At 43.5% G+C, this 20034-nt stretch overlaps 1 protein-coding gene across 1 annotated transcript in view; it reads right to left on the bottom strand.

The window, feature by feature from the left end:
• The window catches only part of man1a1 (mannosidase, alpha, class 1A, member 1), a 248254-nt gene extending 229473 nt beyond the window's left edge, over positions 1-18781 (bottom strand). Inside the window, exon 1 of the mRNA XM_056294357.1 lies at positions 18065-18781. Within this exon, the coding sequence (XP_056150332.1) occupies positions 18065-18577 (513 nt within the window). The 5' untranslated portion in view covers positions 18578-18781. The remainder of the gene's footprint in view (positions 1-18064) is intronic.
• Between the last annotated feature and the right edge of the window lie 1253 nt (positions 18782-20034).

Raw genomic sequence — 20034 nt, 5'->3', positions numbered from 1 at the left:
AAAAGGGTTAGGGTTACTTCAGTTTTGCGCTCCGGGCCCCCGGGTCCCCTCATTGTCAAAGCAAAAATATGGCGCGCATGCGCAGTTCACCCCTGGGTGTTTACAACTGTTGCCAGGGGTTGCATGTAGGCTTCAGGCTGCAACGAAACCATGAGTTTCAATGGTGTGTTTTCGGTGGCCTCAGGGGAGGCAGCAAGAGCTTTAAAGAGCAAAATCTCTTCTCTCTTAAGCCGAGGGTCAATTCGAGCGGCGCTGGAGGAAGAAATAAATCTGGGCTTCTACTCCCAGTGTTCCGAAAAAGGGAGGTTCGTTGTATCCAATACTGGGATTTACGTTTCCTCAATTCCCACCTCCGCAAATACAAATTCAGAATGCTCATGCACAACGTTTTATTCCGCTCGATTCAGCTGGCGACTGGTTCACGTCAATAGATCTGCAGGACGCTTATTTTCATATGAGCATATATCCAGCACACAGAAAACTTCTCAGGTTTGTTTTTCAGGGCATACCATACAAATATCAAACTCTGCCATTTGGGCTGTCACTCATGCTGAGGGTCTTCAGCGATTGTGTGGAGGTAGCCCTGAATCCTATGCAGGGCATGGGTCTCAGAATGTTGGCATATTTGGAGGATTCTCTCCTCCGGGCTCCCAGCAGGGAGCAAGCAGAGAGAGACACCCATATGCTGTTAAGCAGCCTCACCAGCTTGGGCTTCAGTGTCAATCATACAAAGCAGTCTTGTCTCCCGGGCGCTCTGGTGGCCGAATGGTTATGGTGCATACCACATAACCGCAATACCCCTGGTTCGATTCCAGCCAGTGACCTTTGTTACATGTCGTATCCATCTCTTTCTCCCCTTGTTTCCTGTCTGCTACTTCACTATCCCCTATCCAAAAAAGGCAAAAAAAAAAAAAAGAGTATCATCTCCCACTCAGAATATAGAGTATTTGGGCCTTGAAATAAATTCCGTTTCTTTTTGGGCAATTCTGCGAGCACCTTGCTTTGCTCTGCCAGGGGAACTCAGTCCCTTTCAGAGCCTACCTCCGCCAGACAGAGGGGCTTATTGCCTCAGTAATTTCTGTTGTTCCTCAGGGGTTGTTGAGGTTGCAGGATTTCCACTGCTGGGTGTCTTCCTTACATCTGGACATTCAACATCATCTCAGTCATATGGTGAGGGTTTCCCTGGAATGTGTCCTGGCATGGGTCATCGGAGACACCCAGGGTGGTTCACTGGTGGCACCCCATTGGGAACGGTTGTTATGAAGGAAACAGCAACAATGGATGCTTCATTGACAGGGTGGGGAGCTTTATTCAAGAGGTCTGTGACTGGGACCTGGCCCCCAAGGCTCTGTCATCCTCATATATGAACTACCTTAAGTTGTTGGCAGTTTTCCTGGCTCTCAAGCATTTTTTGCCACTCCTGAGGAGTTGTCATGTTTTGGTCTGAACAGATAATATGACAGCAGTGGCTTATATAAACCCGTTGTGGGGCACACGCTCCATAACACTACACAGACTGGCCCAAAGTCTCATAATATGGAACGGCTGTTGTCATTACACGCGGCACACGTCCCAAGTGTATTGAACTATGGGGCAGATTTGCTCTCCAGAGGAAATCTGCTTTACGGCGAGTGGAGGTTCAACCCTGAAGTGCTTCCCTTGGTGTGGGAGAGATTCAGCTGAGTGTGGAGCTCTTCATGTGAAACTCTTTTCTTCTCATTAAGAAAGAGGGAAGCACCACTAGGGGCAGAAGCACTGGCTCACCCATGGTCGAATGTGCTGCTGTATGCCATCCTCCTGTTCAACCTCATCGCTCTGACACCGATCAGAGTAAGAAAGCAGTGGCTATCTCTGATTCTGATAGCCCCATATTGGCCCAGCAGGCCGTGGATGGCGGATCTGGTGTGGCTCCTTCACAGCCAACCATGGTCGCTGCCATTGCGCAGGGACTGGATGTCACAGGCGCCTGGACAGATTTTTCACCCACAACCTGCGGGGCTGACTCTTTGGGTTTGGCATGTGAGAGGGTAAATTTGAGTGAGTCTGGTCTCCCACTGAAGGTGATTGACACTAGTTAAAGCATGAGGGCACCATCTACGCATTCATTTTATGATATTAAGTGGCACACATTTGAGAGATGGTGTGAGGCTAGAGCCATCATTTCATTTCAGAGTTCTGTTCTGGATGTTATGCTTCCTGCAGGATTTACTGGCCAAAGGTAAAGCTTTTTCCAACATTTAAGGTCTATTTGGCTGCAAATTGGCCGCAAAATTTTGGGAATGCGCCGACTGGACAGCATGTTCTGATAAAGAGGTTTATGAAGGGAACCCACCATCTGTGACCTGCGTAAACTTTTAGTTCCATCATGGGACTTGCCAATCATTTTGGAGGCTCTCTCAAGGTTGCCTTTCGAGCCCCTGCAGTATGCTGACCTAAAGTTACTCTCTCTCAAAACTATCCTGTTGCTGGCACTGACGTCAGCCAAACGGATAAGGGAATTGTCTGTGCATGCATCCTGCTTGCAGTTTTCCCCCGATTATGGGGTGGGGATGTTGCGTCCTAACCCTGCTTTTGTGTCTAAGTTAGTGAGTCCTCTTCCAGCCTGCCGCATAGCTTGCCAATTGGCACTCAGGCTCACCCAATCAGAAGGCTTCCTTATTTTTGCTGGATCATCCAGTGAATAGCAGTCAATGAATACTCTTTCAATTATCCAACTGAGCGACCAATAAAAAAAAAAAAATTCTTGTTTCTTGCTTCTTGTTTACCATTTGATGATAGGTCAGATTTTGAATGGCAGTGCATTTCACAAATGTCAGATTGCGAGCAGCCCCTCCTCTTTCATTCAGTCAGTGTACAGCCTGCACACTGCACAGAAGCCTGCTTTCTGCTTGCTAGCTGCTTGTAATGTAGGTTTAAGATGGTGAAACAAAGCAGTTTGCTTAAGTTTGTCAAAAAGATGTGAGAAGCAGGAGGAAGAGAATTCAGCTTAAGTTCAGGGATCATTTGCAACTCACCACCCACACCAAGCCCTTTCATTTCCTCCTCTAATTATCAAAAATAAGCTAATTGTCAATATTATTGTTTATAGGGTATAGTTTTTGTTGGGTGTACAACTGGATTTTATGTTATTTTATGTGTGTGTGTGTCTGTGTGTAGTGTTGTGCAAGTTTATACTTCACAAGAGCCAGCTCGAAGTTGAATCACACAGATTAAAATGAAGTAGTTCACAGTTCACAGTTTTGAATTTTTAACTAAGTTCACAGTCCCAAAAAAATGAACTAGTTCTCACTCATTTCTTCCATTTAAAAAAAATTTTTTTTTTTAAATGAGCTACTCCGATGGTCATACTTCAACTCGCTGTGTCATTTCAAATTCATTGCTGATTTGGCTGAGGTTCGGACTTGTTTTTTTGAGACCCAGCAGGAACAATTTGCATAAACATTTTGAAATTTTTTTCAAGTTGGAATCTGTACTGATTTGTTCATTAAACTCTTTCAAATATTCATATGAGCTGGCTTCAGCAGTACCGGTAGCTGCATCTGTGTCTGAATTGCCAGTTGCACTAGCCATGCCAGCACGCTGGGTGCCCTAAAATAGAGTGCGTGTTGCAGGAACGAACGATGCATTCATGTTCATCAGTTGCAAATGGAGAGGTTCAGTTTACCGTTCACTGAAAACATGAGCCTGTTCAATGCGTTCATGCACAACACTCGTGCGTGTGTGTGCATGCGAGTGTGGTTTATGCGGCTATGTTCAAGTGTGTCTTTTTTTCTTTTCTTTCCCCCCCCCCCTTTTTCTCCCCAGTTGTATCCCGCCAATTACCCCACTCTTCCGAGCTGTCCCGGTCGCTGCTCCACCCCCTCTGCCGACCCAGGTAGGGCTGCAGACTACCACATCTCTCCTCCGATACATGTGGAGTCATCCGCTTCTTTTCACCTGACAGTGAGGAGTTTCACCAGGGGGACATAGCGTGTGGGAGGATCACACTGTTCCAAGGCCACCCCACCCCCACCCCCCCGGGTCCTGACTGCGCATCGGTCACTCACTGGCCATAACGCACACACAAAGCTTGTTCCATTTGTGCACAGCAAAAGAGCTCTCCTCCCCCACATACCATTTAATCCAAATATGGGCTGGTTAATAAGTGTAGCCCCATCACCAAAATTCAATCATATTAGAGACATGCTATCATTCCCAAATCCCAACTTCAATGCTTTGAAGTTGTCCATAGAAAATTGATTAAAAAAAATCGTTATTTAAAGATCTGAATATACTATACACCAGATTTCCATGGAAAAAAAATACATACTGGGCCCTTTAACAGCGCAAACATAGGTGGTGCACATGTAAATCTCTTTTCTAGTCTGGACCTCAATCTTGACCGGGCTCGCATGGGTCCCCCTGCTCCAGCAGTGCTATATGGCTTCCGTCATCGTGTCTGCCGAGGGCTAACAGAGCCGTGGCAGTGGTAGCCATCGGAGTTGGACCCTCCCTTGACCTAGTGCCCAGGACAACTGACCCAGTCTTCCTCCGGTTTCAGCGGCCCTGTGTGTACCTCTATCCATATGCTTGATTAATAATGCTGTTGCATCTGTCAGCTGTGTGTGTGTGTGTGTGTGTGTGTGTGTGTGTGTGTGTGTGTGTGAATATGTGGCCGCCATGCCAGGCTATGCGATGCTGTTAATGTTCGTCTTCGTGCCTGTAACATTACCTCTGATGATAATATAATTATAAGGCTTGTATGATTAAACTGTAGTGCAATCAGGCAAGTATGGTTGTAATGGCCTATTTTGGTTAACATATGCATTTCAGAAGCTATTAGTATGATTGGTCTTGGACGGGCTAGGCCCACCTGATTTTCTATGTGCCCATCCACACTCTGATGTCTGCCTACGCCACAGCTTATTAGCTTCCCCACGCTGGAGCGCCTTGTCTTTCACCTGCCACTTTTCGCACAGAGCGAGAGGCTTAATTCACTCTGTCCAGTAAGACCTTTACGGATCGATGCGGACAGGACTAAGGGATTTAGGAGGAGTAACCAGCTTTTTGTATCATGGGCCCCTTCTCACAGAGGGAAGGCTCTGACCGGCCAGCGCCTGTCAAACTGGGTGGTGGAGGAAGTAATTATAGCTTATGAGAGTCATGGACTGCACCCCCCACAAGAGTCTACGGGCTCATTCCACCAGAGGTGTGGCCACCCCATGGACCCTATTCAGGGGCATTTCTGTGAGTGACATATGCGCCGCTGCTAGCTGGGCATCTCTACACTTTCTTCATTTTATTTTATTTAGCCTTTATTTAATCAGGTTTGTCCCACTGGGATCAAAGATCTCTTTTACAAGGGAGACCTGGCCAAGAGTAACAGCAACACAGAGTTTCAACTAGAAACTTCACATAAAAGCACATGGATTTGAGTAATGCTAATATGATCAGATAAAACAACTTGCACACAGACAACCTGGACTCAACAGAACTCACCATAGATATAAAGTCGTTCAGGGGTTCTATGTTTTGAAGTTTAAGATCAGTCTGTAGCTTGTTCTAAGCAGTAGGTACAGAAAACCCAAAAGCTTTCTTTCCCATTTCAGTTTGGGCTTTGGGAACAACAAAATGCAAAATGTTGTGAGAACAGAGATCGTAATTTCCATACTTCAAGTTTAAAAGAGAAGATAAATAAGTTGGAATTTTGCCAAGAATGGCTTTGTAAATAAAAACATACTAATGACTGAGGCAGTGCGTAGGTACATAAAGCAGGCCAATTCACTTTTGAGTACAATAAACAGTGGTGAGTGAGAGATTCACAATTTGTAATGAATCTCAAAGCCCCATGACACAAGCTATCCAGCATGTGATGAGCAGAGGCATTCATATACAACACATCACCATAATCAATGACAGGTAAAAAGGTAAACTCCACCAATTTCTGTTTCACACAAAAGCAAGACTTGTTTCTATGGTTAAAAACCCTGTAAAAGCTTCAGCTTTTTGTAACATACTGGATATGTGCCTTAAAAGAGAAGTGGTCATCAATTAAGAACCTGAGGTATTTAAAAGTAGATACAAACTCAATTTGTTGACCATTTCTGGTAGTAATTTTCTTGGACAACGCTGATCTGACTGTTCTTGAAGTAGTAAAAAACATAAGTTTTGTTTGATCTGTATTTAGAACAAGTTGCAGTTGACAAAGCTGTTCTTGTACCCTATCAAATGTACACTGAAGATATGCAAAATTCTTAGGAGAGGATGCAAAGCAGTATATGATAGTGTCATCGTTATAGAAATGAAAGGCTGAGTTTGGAATATTCTGTCCACGGCAATTTATGCATATATGAAATGATAGTGGGTCCAGAACCGAGCCTTGTGGGACCCCCTTGTGGGCTTACAGTACCTCAGAGGTAGCACCCTCAAACTGAATAGCCTGGGTTCTGTCTGTGAGAGATAGCTTGCAAGCCATCCAACTGCATGCTCAGAAAAAACAGTAGTTTTAAGACGTCCAATTACTGTGATCAACGCAATCAAAGGCCTTAGAGAGGTCTATAAAAGGAGAAAGAAGGAAAGTTGTATGAAGCTAAAAAGGAAAAAGAAATTGAAAAGCATGAATATGAAGAGTACAGTCAAATGTTCTCTTCCAGAAAATCTTTCACTGTGTACAATACATGAGCTGGGCAATTTATCAATATAATGTCGATATGGGGCGTCTGGGTAGCGTAGCGGTCTATTCTGTTGCCTACCAACGTGGGGATTGCCAGATCGAATCCCCGTGTTACCTCCGGCTTGGTCGGGCTTCCCTACAGACATAATCGGCTGTGTCTGTGGGTGGGAAGCCGGACGTGGGTGTGTGTGTCCTGGTCGCTGCACTAGCGCCTCCTCTGGTTGGTTGGGGCGCCTGTTCAAGGGGGAGGGGGAACTGGAGGGAATAGCGTGATCCTCCCAACGTGACGTCCCCCTGGCGAAGCTCCTCACTGTCGGATGAAAAGAGGCGGCTGGCGACTCCACATGTATCGGAGGAGGCATGTGGTAGTCTGCAGCCCTCCCCGGATTGGAAGAGGGGGTGGAGCAGTGACCGGGACAGCTCGGAAGAGTGGGGTAATTGGACAGGTACAATTGGGGAGAAAATGGGGGGGGGGGGGGATCCACAAAAAAAAAAAAAAAAGAATATCGATATGAGAGCAGATATTGTCTGGGATTTTGCTTATCTTGACATAACTTTAACAGTCATTCCCTGGTCTTAAAGGCTGCATTACCGTAAAGTGATACCATCTTCTGAATGTATTAGAATTTTTTTTTTTTAGCTGAGTGAAATGAACAATGTATGCCTGTACCAACTTAATCATCATATCTACATTTCTCATACCATGTCTTAAAATTTCCTCATGGTGAATATCTCACAAAAGCAATCATCCCCAAGATATTGATATCAAGGTATTCTGTCAAAAAATATAGTTACATTTGGTTGAGTTAATATCTTCCAGCCCAATACCATACTTTTGTACAGTAGAGAGAGAGAGAAAGAGAGACAGAGACAGAGACAGAGACACAGACAGAGAGAGAGACAGAGAGATACTGTGTTGCCATGTTAATAAATTCCATAGTGGTGCAATATCACAAAATTGTACCTTAATTGCCATCCTCATTTAACCACAACCTAACATTAACCCTTAACTAATCATTTACCTATCTTTAACCCTAAACTTAATTACTACTTAACTTTAACCCCAAACTTACCCAATGCAACTGCAAGTGCACTCACTACTGCATGATAAACCGACTTCTGTGTATACGTTGCACAAGTGGTATTATTTGTAAGCCGCCACGCTAACCCTGGTACTCTTAACTAAACATCCGCCAGCTTGTCTCGGCAAAATCATGGGACCAAGTGATACTGCCAGAGCAGTGAAAACTCAATCCAGACTTGGCAACTCAGCCCTGGTAATCCCCTTTCAGAGGCTCCCGAGACACAAAGACAGACTGCCAACTGCCTACTTCATAGTGTTTTTTGACTCAAGTTACTGCAAAAAGTACAATGTAAAAGCTATGGAAATCTAGATTTTGACTGCGGGGGCTCTTTAAAATCCATCTTTGCTGTAGGCATTTGGAAGGTTATTACCACTCAGGCCCGGGGACTTCCTGCTGGAACAAACGAACCTTGTTAAAAGGAGTCAACATGGTGGACCTGTGCTGTGGTGGCACAAGGGCTGGATGTTATCTCCTCCCAGGTGAAAAAAAGCTACTTAGCTGAAATCTTGGGGACAAAAACTGCTAGGGGATGCTGGTTTAAACGGGACTTCCATTGTTACAAACTGAGAGTACTACTTTTCAGTCTACCTGGGTGTGCATATGCAAAAGTACATAAAAGCGCACACACACACACACTCAGAAACCAAAAGTAATTGCTGGCTGCGATCAAAGAAGTAGGACTTGCACAACACACATTACAGCACAGTTAATGTTTCAACCAATCAAACCAGATTCATTTACCTACTTGGAAATTTCAGCCCAGATACCGATAGGTCCACCTGAATTACGCGTAGGACCTGTTTCATGTAATCCATAAGTGACATTCTGACATGGGCTAAATATGGACGGTGACGTCTTAACATTCTTTGAAAAATACTTGGTCCATGCTGTTTGTTGGGCTCGCGATCGATGCATGTGCTTTAGAGTATATTCAGTCTTATCTTCCCGTTTCTTATTTTTCCTTTCATTCATGGTTGTGTCCATGTTTTATTCAGTAATATGGTGGAGTTGTTATATAAGCCAGTGGTTTTCAAAGTGGGGGCCGCAGCAAATTGGTGGGAAGATGAGGGAAAATGCTGAAAAAATAATTGTAAAAATAAAATAAACTTATTACCATTATGATTTATTATTATGTGTATTGTAAAATATCATTTATAATATATACCTGTTATGATGTATAGATAAGCCCACCCCTCCCACTAGTATGCTGTCTCGCTCACTCCCAGACACACACACACACACACACACACACACACACACACACACACACACACACACACACACACACACGGTTGTTGAATGTTTTTACACTAAACTGACAAACAATGCTTATAATGGAAAACAGCAATATTGAATCTAACGCACTGATTAAAGATTTGAAATACAAATGTAATTATTATTGCATTAATAAAAGTTGATATATTCAGGAGGTTTTTTTTTTTCTCCTTACATTTGCCGTAAAATTGTCAATGGGTTTTTAAAGACATCTTGCAAAAAGGGGGGCCGACCAGAAGCTAATTCTATTTGGGGGGCCTTGGTATGGAAAAGTTTGGTAACCCCTGCTACATTAGTTGTTGATGGCCAAGTTTCAAACTACATACAATGATGGTTTGGTGATTTTCTGGCACATGCTAGTGAGGCAGTATACTTGGGCAGGCCTCACACACATAACTCAGGTGTACCTATCCAGGATGAGGCTTTTAAAAAGCCTATGGATGTGAGCCATAACCATTACACAATTAAACTGCACACCTGGAGGGCCGAGTAACAACTCTATTAGAGATGCAGAAGTCCATCTTCTACTCTGCCTGACAAGAAAAGTGGGGCAACACAGTGAGAAGCAGTTAGTCCGAGTGGTTGATTCCGAAATAGATCCTGTAGCAGTAGTATTCCAACAGTGTGCCATATTTCAACTCCAGACTACATTGACTGATTTCGCTAATTAGTTCTCCCCCATCTATTCATAGCAGAGCCCTCCATGGCACATGGATGAGTACCATTACCTTATTGGCTGCCAAGAGACAGAGAGAGCGAGAGAGGGAGTGAGAGAGCAAGAGAGTGAGTGAGCGAGAAAGAGAGAGATAAGGTATGAACAGATTACCACACACACACACACACACACACACACACACACACACACACACACACACACATACGTGCATGCGGCCATCTCAGAGTGCAAGAATAGGGACTAATTAGTATTTGTATTCTCAGACTAAAAATTGTGGCAAAATTTGGATACAAATTCTTTGGACCACACTGTCAACATTTCCCAAGTGTTAGGCGATTAGGCCCACTACATACAGCACTAATTTGAAAACCACAAGACACGGACCCCAAATGTTGGGTTGCATGGACATTAAAAAAATGCTTCCCTAAATGCATCTGGAAGAAATTGTATCTAAAGCAAATTATGACAAAGTGTCATCAAGTGCCAACAATTAAGAGCATGATAGCTGAACTAACAGCCTGTTGCATAGGATGGCCTGTCATCATTTACACCTCAGCCCATAAACCAATATATTAGGTAGAGGTATCCTTTACTCTAACAGGCCCATGACTTCTTACCAAGCTCCAAAAACATGGTGTTTAGAATCCAGACTTAATTTCACTAGCCGTTATCTGCTAAAATGATGTTACTTTTAAGTTTCTAACCCCCAACCAATCCCCAATTTCACAACCTACGACACTAGCCATCAAAGCCACGCTGAAGGCCAGCCAAAGCTCTGGCTCTCACTAGCTGAGGTTTCATGTCTGCTGCAAAGAAAAGCTATTTATCCTCCACAGAGAGACCCCTGCAAGCCGTCTCTCTCCATTACTAATAAATAACTCAACCACTCAGACGAGGAGACCCCAGCGAGGGTCTCTTGAGCATGCGTCAGTCAGTGTACAGGTGAAGTGAGAAGCCGGTATCACAGTCCTTTGCATCCACATTTACTAAAGGCTCCTCTAGACAACATCAGTTCATCAAGCTCCTTTTTTTTTCTTTTTTCTTTTTTTTAAATGGCACAGTGGCCCAGTGGTTAGCGCTGTCGCCTTACAGCAAGACGGTCCCGGGTTCAAACCCTGGGGTTGTCCAACCTTGGGGGTCATCCCAGGTCATCCTCTGTGTGGAGTTTGCATGTTCTCCCCGAGTCTGCGGTGGGTTTTCTCCGGGTGCTCCAGTTTCCCCCACCATCAAAACAACATGCATGTTAGGGTTAATACTCCTGTGCCACTAACCGAGGCAATGGAAAGAAGAACTGGAGTTGGTCCCCGGGCGCTGCAGCTGCCCACTGCTGCTAGCTACACAGCTAGGATGGGTTAAATGCAGAGAATGAATTGCCCCACGGGGACTAATAAAGTGTTAAAAAAAAAAAGCAGAGGTAGCGTGGATGCGTGTACATTTTTGCAGGTTTGTTATGTGTTCAGTCAACAAAATGACTAGTTAAGCAGGAACTTAAAAGCAAATGGAGGACAAAGATATTGAGAGTTGTGTAACAGACTAAAGATTAGGTAAAAACGACCAATTATCTTGCATCAAGCCTACCTCGACATGCAATTAACACCTTCAAAAGTGGAAGCATTACTTATGATTGCAGAGAAGCTATACGAACGTGTCCTTCTGGGATTATAAATAGACAAAATCTAAAGGATGATTCTGTTTATTTCAGTAAAGCTTTAATAAGCTGGAGGGCTACTTTCTATCACCTGGTACCGAGCAAACAAAATGTTTCAGGCTTTCAAAACCCATTTTCATGCATAAAATTTGTCACCTTTCAAAAAGTCTCGATTCAAAATGGTTTTGCGTTTGAGTGGCGGTTGTGAGGGTGGACTTGACATAATGGCATATAGTAACGGTGAGTGAATTTATCAACAAAAGCCAGCTACTTCAGCCAGCCAGCACAACCTTTGCACTTTTTACGATTGATTGATGTAATGTTGGCAGTCTATGGATGAATATTTGTTCAACTCACTGCACTTTGCTCTGGAGAGGGGGGTCAACTACATGGCAGCAAAATTAATAAAATGGAAATGGAAAATGTACTGTAAAATGTCTCACTAAGCATGCCATGAAATGACATCCTATAAAAAAAACAGGAGGTGTGTAAGGTACTGGTGTGTTTCCCTTGACCATGTCTAAAATTGGAGTAATTTATTATCAAACATTAATGATTCACAATTAATAATTGAACTTAGAGTGGACACACATTAAGAGCTACGTGTAACAAAACTGCTGATTAACTGTGGCTAAAGCTTAGTCTGAGCAGATGTGTTGATTTTATGGTCATGACATTATCCTTTTTGCCAAAAAGAGAAATATGAGGAATTAATTTCATCAGTGTCATAAATGATGCCTTATAACCACACTTGTTGCTTTCTTTATCACAGATTACTTGGCTACAAGAAAGAGTAGCCACCGAGTAGCCAATCATGGCTATCATGTGGATATGTATTCTCCAGTGAAGAACAGAATGTAATCAAACTGTAGACGTCATCAGCCAAGATAGCAATGTACACATCAAAATATTGTACCTCATACCACTGTAGGACACAATAAAACAATGCAAGAAAAGCTTCCCATGTATCAGACTCTCTTGAAACTTGATGCAAACTCAAACCTTGGACGTAAGTCTTTGATGACCTTTTCATCACCATTTTTTTATGGCAATATTCCTCTGAACTTTTATTTTCAGCAAACAAGCCAACATCACAAAAAGAACATAAATGTCCCCTTTGCAGAAGCTGGTGATACCAAAACTGGCCCATCCAACCATGTGAGGGGACACCTCAAATGAATAGGTAAAACCAGATCAGCAGCAACAAGTCCCCTGTGTGCTCCCTAAATGAGCTGCTCCAGGACAAGAGGGAGCATCAGAACATATTCCAGATCTTTAACAGGGAGCAGTTCCCCTCACATCCCTTTGTCTCTCAGAAGATTGTCAACAGAAATGGCTCGTTCTTGAGGCACACTGGGATCTCAATGAAAATCCAGTATGGCCTAAGCAGCTGTGTACCAAAGCAGGAGGTGGACGAGTTCTCTCTTTTTTTTTTCCATCACCATTTTCAGGCACCTCCCTGAGGAACCCCACGATAAAAACACTTATTCCTTTCTTCAACCTGAAAAGCTATACTATGCTCAGGATGGGCACAAGTGACTGATCAATCAATTACTTTTTGAGTATGTGCTTACTCAATCTTATTTTTCCACTCACAAAGACTGTCTATGTACAACTGTTTTGGCTCCATTTATTAATTCAACCCATATAAAACATAGATCAATAAAAGATAAAACCATTAAAACAGATGACAATTCTTCATCTAATATGAAAAGAATAAAGGCAAAAATGTGAATTTGTAGACTCATGCAACTAACATTGTTTGTTATATGCAACATATGAAAAGTTGCCAAAAGAAACAACAGTCGGTCAGTGACCAGCCATTTCCAAGTCGCACTAGCGAAGATTGGAAGTTTTTCGACAAACTCAACCAAAATCATGTGCAATGCAAGCTGTCTTGCAGAACTTATACATCACGGTACAGCTAGTACTATATGAAACCATAGCCTTTTAAATCATAAAAGGTATGTCATTGGACAGAAACAACTCCTGACAAATGCACAAGATTATTGCCTTCACAACATCAACACAACGCTGTGATGGTGCTCATTAACAAGAAATGACCTGGCTCCTAATTAAGATGAACACCAAGGAGATGCTCCCTTTGAGCTTTGTAGAGGAAAATGGCTTCTGTGTGCACCTGTTTAGGAGACTTTGCAAAAGCCTCCTAAACAGGCGCAGCCATCAAGATGTATATGTGAGTTTCACTACAAAGAGCTGTAGTAGCACACTTGAAGGATTTCAAGGTACGTCATACAAAGTGCAATTGGAATACAAAGTCCCTTCGTGGAGCACTGTCACTGCCAGAGTAGAGGAGAGCTATGAGAGCAAATGTACCAAGCTAAGGGCCAACTTGGTGGCGATTCTGTTGGCATCACCACCGACCCGTGGCCAGTTTTTATCTCCGAGTCATATGCTACCATAAGGGAGTGGTGGAGAAGATAATGGTGTGTTTCCATGACAAGGTCACAAATATAACCTGAGCAAACCAACAACTACTGGACTCAGAATCGGTGGCGTATTTTGCCCACATGCTACAGCTATCCATTAATGATGGCTTTAGGAGTGCTAGCATGAGCGAAATGGTTGCTGTGTGTAGCAGATAAAACACTTCCAGCATAGTTCAGTTGCAACAAACGCTTTGAAAAGAAAGTTAAACCTACAGGAGCTGCCAAAAGACATGCTCATCCAGCACTGTCATACCCACTGGAACCCCACCTACAACATGCCTGAATAGCAGTTGGCAGTCACAGCCAACTCACACACAAGAGATTTACCAAGCTTTGAGCTGGTTGATGAAATGTGGCAGGTAATCAAGGACATTTTACCCGTATTGAAATCCTTCAAGTGTGCTACCACGGCTCTTTGTAGCGAAACTCACATAAACATCTTGATGGTCCACTCTGTTACAGAGCCCCATAAACGGGGACCTGAAAACCATGTAAGGACAGTTTAAACAAGTGGCAGACTAAGAACATTGGAGCAGAATTTAGGAACACCTCATCTTCCTCTCCCAAGAAGCAAATAGCCCCTTCTATGCGCTACAGAAACTGGTAAGTTATAGACTAGGCAAGTCCATTTACTAGCCTCCACTTTTGCCAGTTCACAAGTGGCTTAGCTATTTTACATTATTTCGCACTACATTTGGATTATTTATTAGTGTGTCTGTTTTGTGTTCATTATAGGCATGAAAATGCTTAATAGTCTCCGCACTGGACTCCGGGCACAAACATACTATATATTTTGTGGAGCCTGCAGTTTGACTCAGCGTCCATGAAAAGGTGTAAGAACCATATGACAAGAGTGATGGAAACGGGCCAGGTCCGCAAGGGAGCTGGTAATAAGTTTCACATGGCTGCTAGTACAGAGGTGCTTAATGCTCTCTTTGTGGAGGAATACTATGTCGACAACACGGTCAACCAAATTGAACTTTATTTTAGTGAACCCCTGTATCTCACCTGAGCAATATCCCTTGCAGTGGTAGAGAATGTGTCCTGAGCCAAGAAGTTAATGGGGATACCAGTGACCTTCGTGCCAGCAGAAAGGTTTTTCTCCATGATGGGTCTTATTGTAAGACTGTGCAGCAGACTTTGTCCAGAACATGTGGGTGTATTCATTTTCCTGGACAAGAATGACTAGCAAGTTACAATTTGTAAGCTAGGCTACTTACCTCAGGGAGTCTTTTTTTCATTTTTTTTTTATTTGGTGGGCTGTAGTGTTCCCTGTTGCTCTGTCTTGGCCAACTAAGTAAGTTTTATGCCAATTCATTCAACAAATGTGTTTAATGCTGCTATCAAGTCTAAGCAAAAGCCTATATGAGCAACAAACCCCAATCCATGTAATAATTAGAGTGCTTTTTCCTCATATTGTTCAGAGTCTTAATTAACTATGGCATTAATGATGCAACTTTTCTGAGCAGACAGACTGGTTGTGTTGATCGAGAATAGGCTAAACATTAAGATGGTTATGATGGGAAATCAGACATTGATGTGTGTTGTTATGCACACACGTATTAGTGCATATGCATCCAGTATTGCTGTGCAGCAAAGATGAGCTACAGAAAAAAAGATTCTTCCCCATCACAGCAACTTATTTGGAATAGAGCACATTATGCAGTCACCCGATCCATTAAATAATTGAGAATCACCGATAATTCTGGAGAATGTGACATCTGTAACTTGGTGATAAAACACTTGGTCCTAAAACTCTAATCTAGGCCTATATCCCAACAATATAGTCCTTTTATTAACACTTATTTGGCGAGAGACAAAACAGACTATAGCTTAGCCTTACATTGAATCAATGTCCCATGCTCCACGGGAACATAAAAAAGGGTGGCAAATGATTCATGACCTTTCCCAAACCACTACCACTTCACAACCAAGCGTCACTCCAAATAAAGTGACATTTGCAATTATGGAGGACACTTTCAGTTAAGAGGAAGTGAATAAAAAAAACTGCTAACTATAGGATGCCCTCACCACAATGTCCACCAGAGTCAGGATGTAAATTTTGCCATTGCTTCTGGTAAACGCCTTGCTCCACTGCATTAGCACCCAGTCTTTTGCTGTTTAAGCACCGATGAAGGGCAACAGTATGCAGTGGAAGAAAATGCCCGAGAGTCATTTTTTAATTGCAGTTGTGTTTGTGCATGTTGTAGAAAATTTCATTACTCTAAGTGATGATCGCATTCCAGCATATAGAAGCATGTTGTAAATTACAAGTCTATTATAATGCAGATTGAACACCAGACAAGATCATGGACGGACCATCCTGTTAGTCACACCCCAGCCATAATAACCTATGATATAGCTGATAGCAAGCTTCATTTAATTCAATGCCTTGCAATGAAAACTAATATCCATTTTTAAAAATCAATGGATTTACAAACAGCTTAAAAAAGACCTAAAATAATTCATACAGTTGTTGTCAGAACAACCACTATTCATGCCCAGGTTTATCTTACAGCTTCTTTTTGTGAACATGGTCTTCTTGTCCTGAACTTGCCCAAAAGTTGAACCTGTCCAACAGACCCTGTAATTGTATAATTACCATAACTATGTGCTATCAAATCAGTTGTATTTTTTGAAATCACCAAAAATGGAGCAATTTTTTGCATTTGCATGTTTCCTTCATTTGTCAGCGTTCCACTTTCATTAAGGGGTAGTCTCATTTAAGCCAGCATTGATGTAGGTTCACTGCTGGAGGGTCTTACAGGCCCCTTCTCCTCCCCCCACAGTGGCAGGATGCTCTTCACCATGGTGGAGGCTTCATGCGCATGCACAAACTGAGGCGGAGTGAGTAGGGGTTGGTTTGGGATTGACCCCCCCAGTCTTTTTTCCAAGGGCAGTTCATCAGGACAGATCCTTTGACAATTTGAACCTGGGACCTCCATCTAAGCAGGGGTCTTCACACTAACTATGCCATCCTGCTGCCCCTATGAATACACTGTGTTGCAACTACTACTATTTAGGCTACGATCTAGACCCTCATCTATTTAGTAAATTTTTTGTTTCTATGTGAGCAATGTAGATTTGTGTCACCGGTCCACAAAGTATAGCCTGTCACTCAGTAAGTCCGAGATGATGTTTATAGTGACAATAAACAAGGGTGAGCGTAGCGGGTCACTTACTTCCACCTGATACCACTGGGGACAGGGATGGGAGCCTTTCTATTTGCCAGCTGTGCGATAAACATGACACAGCCTGCTTTACAGACTTGAGTGACAACCTCATAATTTTCTTATAGGAGCCACCTGAAACATCCCCATTCACAACTAGGGCTGGACGATAACTCAATATTACTGTTTAATGTCTTTCAATGGTATTGAATAGGGATGAATTCGGACACTGCCATATCCATCCATCCATTATCCAAACTGCTTATCCTTACCCAGGGTCACGGGGATGCTGGAGCCCTATCTCAGCATATCATGATACACAATTGTGTTGTCTAAATTAATGAGTATAATTACCTAAAATTAACTATTTGGGGGGACACGACTATGGGTATTATAATTAACACCCCCAATCACTTGAATGTGATGAGCCTCAGTTAGATTCTTAATGTTATATCTGCTTATATATGAATGAAGCAATGATATCTGCTTAAACATATGAATAACCATATTGTGCAACATGTAAGATGTGATAGCCATGATAAAATGTTCCACATCGTCCAGCTCTATTTACAACTGAGCTTCGTGAGAAAACCGTGCTGTTATTCCAGGGACACTCCTAACTAAGACAAGACCCAGAAACACTGGACGTGCAAGTTACCGGTGGTTTCGGACTGCCCTGGGCAATGGGTATAGTCTTACAGCGCTCGCTGAGCCGACGAATGGGAATGGAGATGGATCAGAGGAGCTGGCGGGTTATTGTATGAAAATAAAAGGGGGTTGGGGGGCGTAATTATACTGTCGCCAGACAAAGCCCGTTCCTCTTTACTCCCTATAGATACAGACAGGCGTACATGTGACTCGTCGATCCCTAATCGATATTCCCCTTTGACACCCGTGACGAGACATCTCAATCCCAGTCGGACCGCAATCGATGGGAATGACGGGACAGCATTCCCGTACTGTAACAACCAAGACAGCCCCTAGCGCGTGAATAACTTGAAAGACAGGCGAAGACCGAGGCTCTGATGTTGTTTTACTTTTCTGCCATTCGTAACTTCTGTTCTTTCTCTTTCTTTTGTTTAATGATCATTATTATTGGCATTCCTACCTCCTTGACTTTAGCCCGTCTTTCCTTGGTTTCGGGATCGGAGGGCTCGCGTCCCGTCGCTCCGGGCGGCCGTTTGTATTCAATGAAGGGCAAATGATTGACGTCCTTCCCACCTTGACCGATACTCTCCAGGGCAATCCTCTCCTTCTCGTTTCTGATGTCCTCTTTGATTTCGTCGGGGCGCTTGTGGAGCGTGTCCTTGGCTTCGATCAGAGCCTTTTCGTGGTCTTTCCTGATCTTGACCAACATCTTCTCGTCGCTGCCGGCGGCCACGTTGGGGACGCCGCTGTCCGTACCTGTGCGAGTGTTCGTCTCCACCGCGGACGAGTGGAAGAAAACTCCGCTCAACAGCTTCGACGAATCCGGCAGGAAGAAAATCGCGCCGAAACACAGAGTAATAAACGCGCTGAACACCAACAGCAAAATGAATTTCTCCGTCAGTCTGAAGGAGGTCGGACTGGCAGACTTCCTACTTGGGGTGGCGGTGAAGGGCAAAAGTGTCGCTACTGGCATTTTTCCCTCCTTCGACGCGTAAAGAAACTCGGGCAACGAATCAATTAAACACTCAAATCAGCTTACGGCGGACTTAGGGTCGGCTTTTGCGCAGCGCTGTCCCGTTCAGCAGTCCATTCTGGTGATCCGGGGCGGGGGTAGAAATGTCCAACAAAAGCGCTGTAACCTCCAGAAGAAAACCCAAAAAAAGTTGAGCAGCGCGTACGGAGCTCCCCGCCGTGCGATTGAACTGGCTGGATCTAGAGACACATCTGCAGAAAGTGCTCAGAAGGGAGCGGAAGGGATGGCGGCGATGCGTGACTGACAGGCGTTGTCAGCCAACCAGCTCCCGCTGTGTGGAAGGTGGACACGTATGGGCGTGGCTTCCGCAGTCGTTAGGTGTTACGTTTGACAAGCGCGCTTCCACATCTGACACCTTTCGTCAAACTTTTGTTGAATGGACGAAGTAAAAAAAAACTCATCTGGCAAGTTATCTCACGAGCACTAATAATTAGCTGCTTACAACCCCCCCCCCTCCGCGTATCTCGGTTATTTCTGAGTTTAGTTTCTTTTAGTATGTATGTTTGTATGTATGTATGTATGTATGTATGTATGTAGGTATCAAATCTTACTTTATTCAGACACAAAGGTAGGTCCATGTTAAAGACAACAACAAAGAAATACCACACAAGAACACAAAATTATAGCTAAAAACAGCAGTTCACATGTATAACGTCTTGGACAAAATGGAAAAGCACCCTTGTTTTTCCCATACACCAATACAGCTCAGCTCAGATGTTAAATAAACAATGTCTTTAGTATATTTTCACCCCTCGCACCATCTTTTCGTGGAAGTAGATGTACTTTCCCCAGACCTCTCACGTCCTGTCATGTGCCTTTCTATGATCGCGGATTGTAATAGCTCAGACTGTTTGATTTGGGAACCGGAGGTAGAACGGCGGGCGGTGGTGCCAATAAACAGCCTTGTGTGCCTCTTGCTGCCTGTGAAATCTCTGTATGACGTATTTATGTGTGCACGTGTGTTCGACAGTTTCAAACCCCTCCGCGAGCGCGCGAGCGCGCACGCGCACACACACACACACACACACATTTCAGTGAGAGAATCCAAGAGCTTTGTCATCTGTGTTTGTAAAGGTAGGACAAAATCAGCAAAAGTCAGTCATTTCATTTTCTTCTGTTGGTGATTAATAATTGTTTAAGGGCCCACAAGACACGCAATTAACAATCAGAAAAAAAGAGATGAACAGAGTGTAGCCAATTCCAACGTTTTGTTAGAGAGAGAGAGAAACAGTCAAAGACTGCACATCCCCTGACTAGATGAAGCAGAACCACAGACATATACTACATGTTGTCTGCCAGTGTTAACTTACCATGGACTTCTTTCTGCATGTCCACTTTTACTCCTCTCCGCATCAAACAGAAAACAAAATCCTGCCCTAATTAAATGTGAATTCCTT

The sequence above is a fragment of the Lampris incognitus genome, chromosome 15, assembly GCF_029633865.1.
Source record: "Lampris incognitus isolate fLamInc1 chromosome 15, fLamInc1.hap2, whole genome shotgun sequence".
In the NCBI taxonomy this organism is placed as follows: domain Eukaryota; kingdom Metazoa; phylum Chordata; class Actinopteri; order Lampriformes; family Lampridae; genus Lampris; species Lampris incognitus.
Note: the sequence above shows the minus strand (reverse complement) of the source record. Positions and strands in the feature narration are given on the sequence as shown.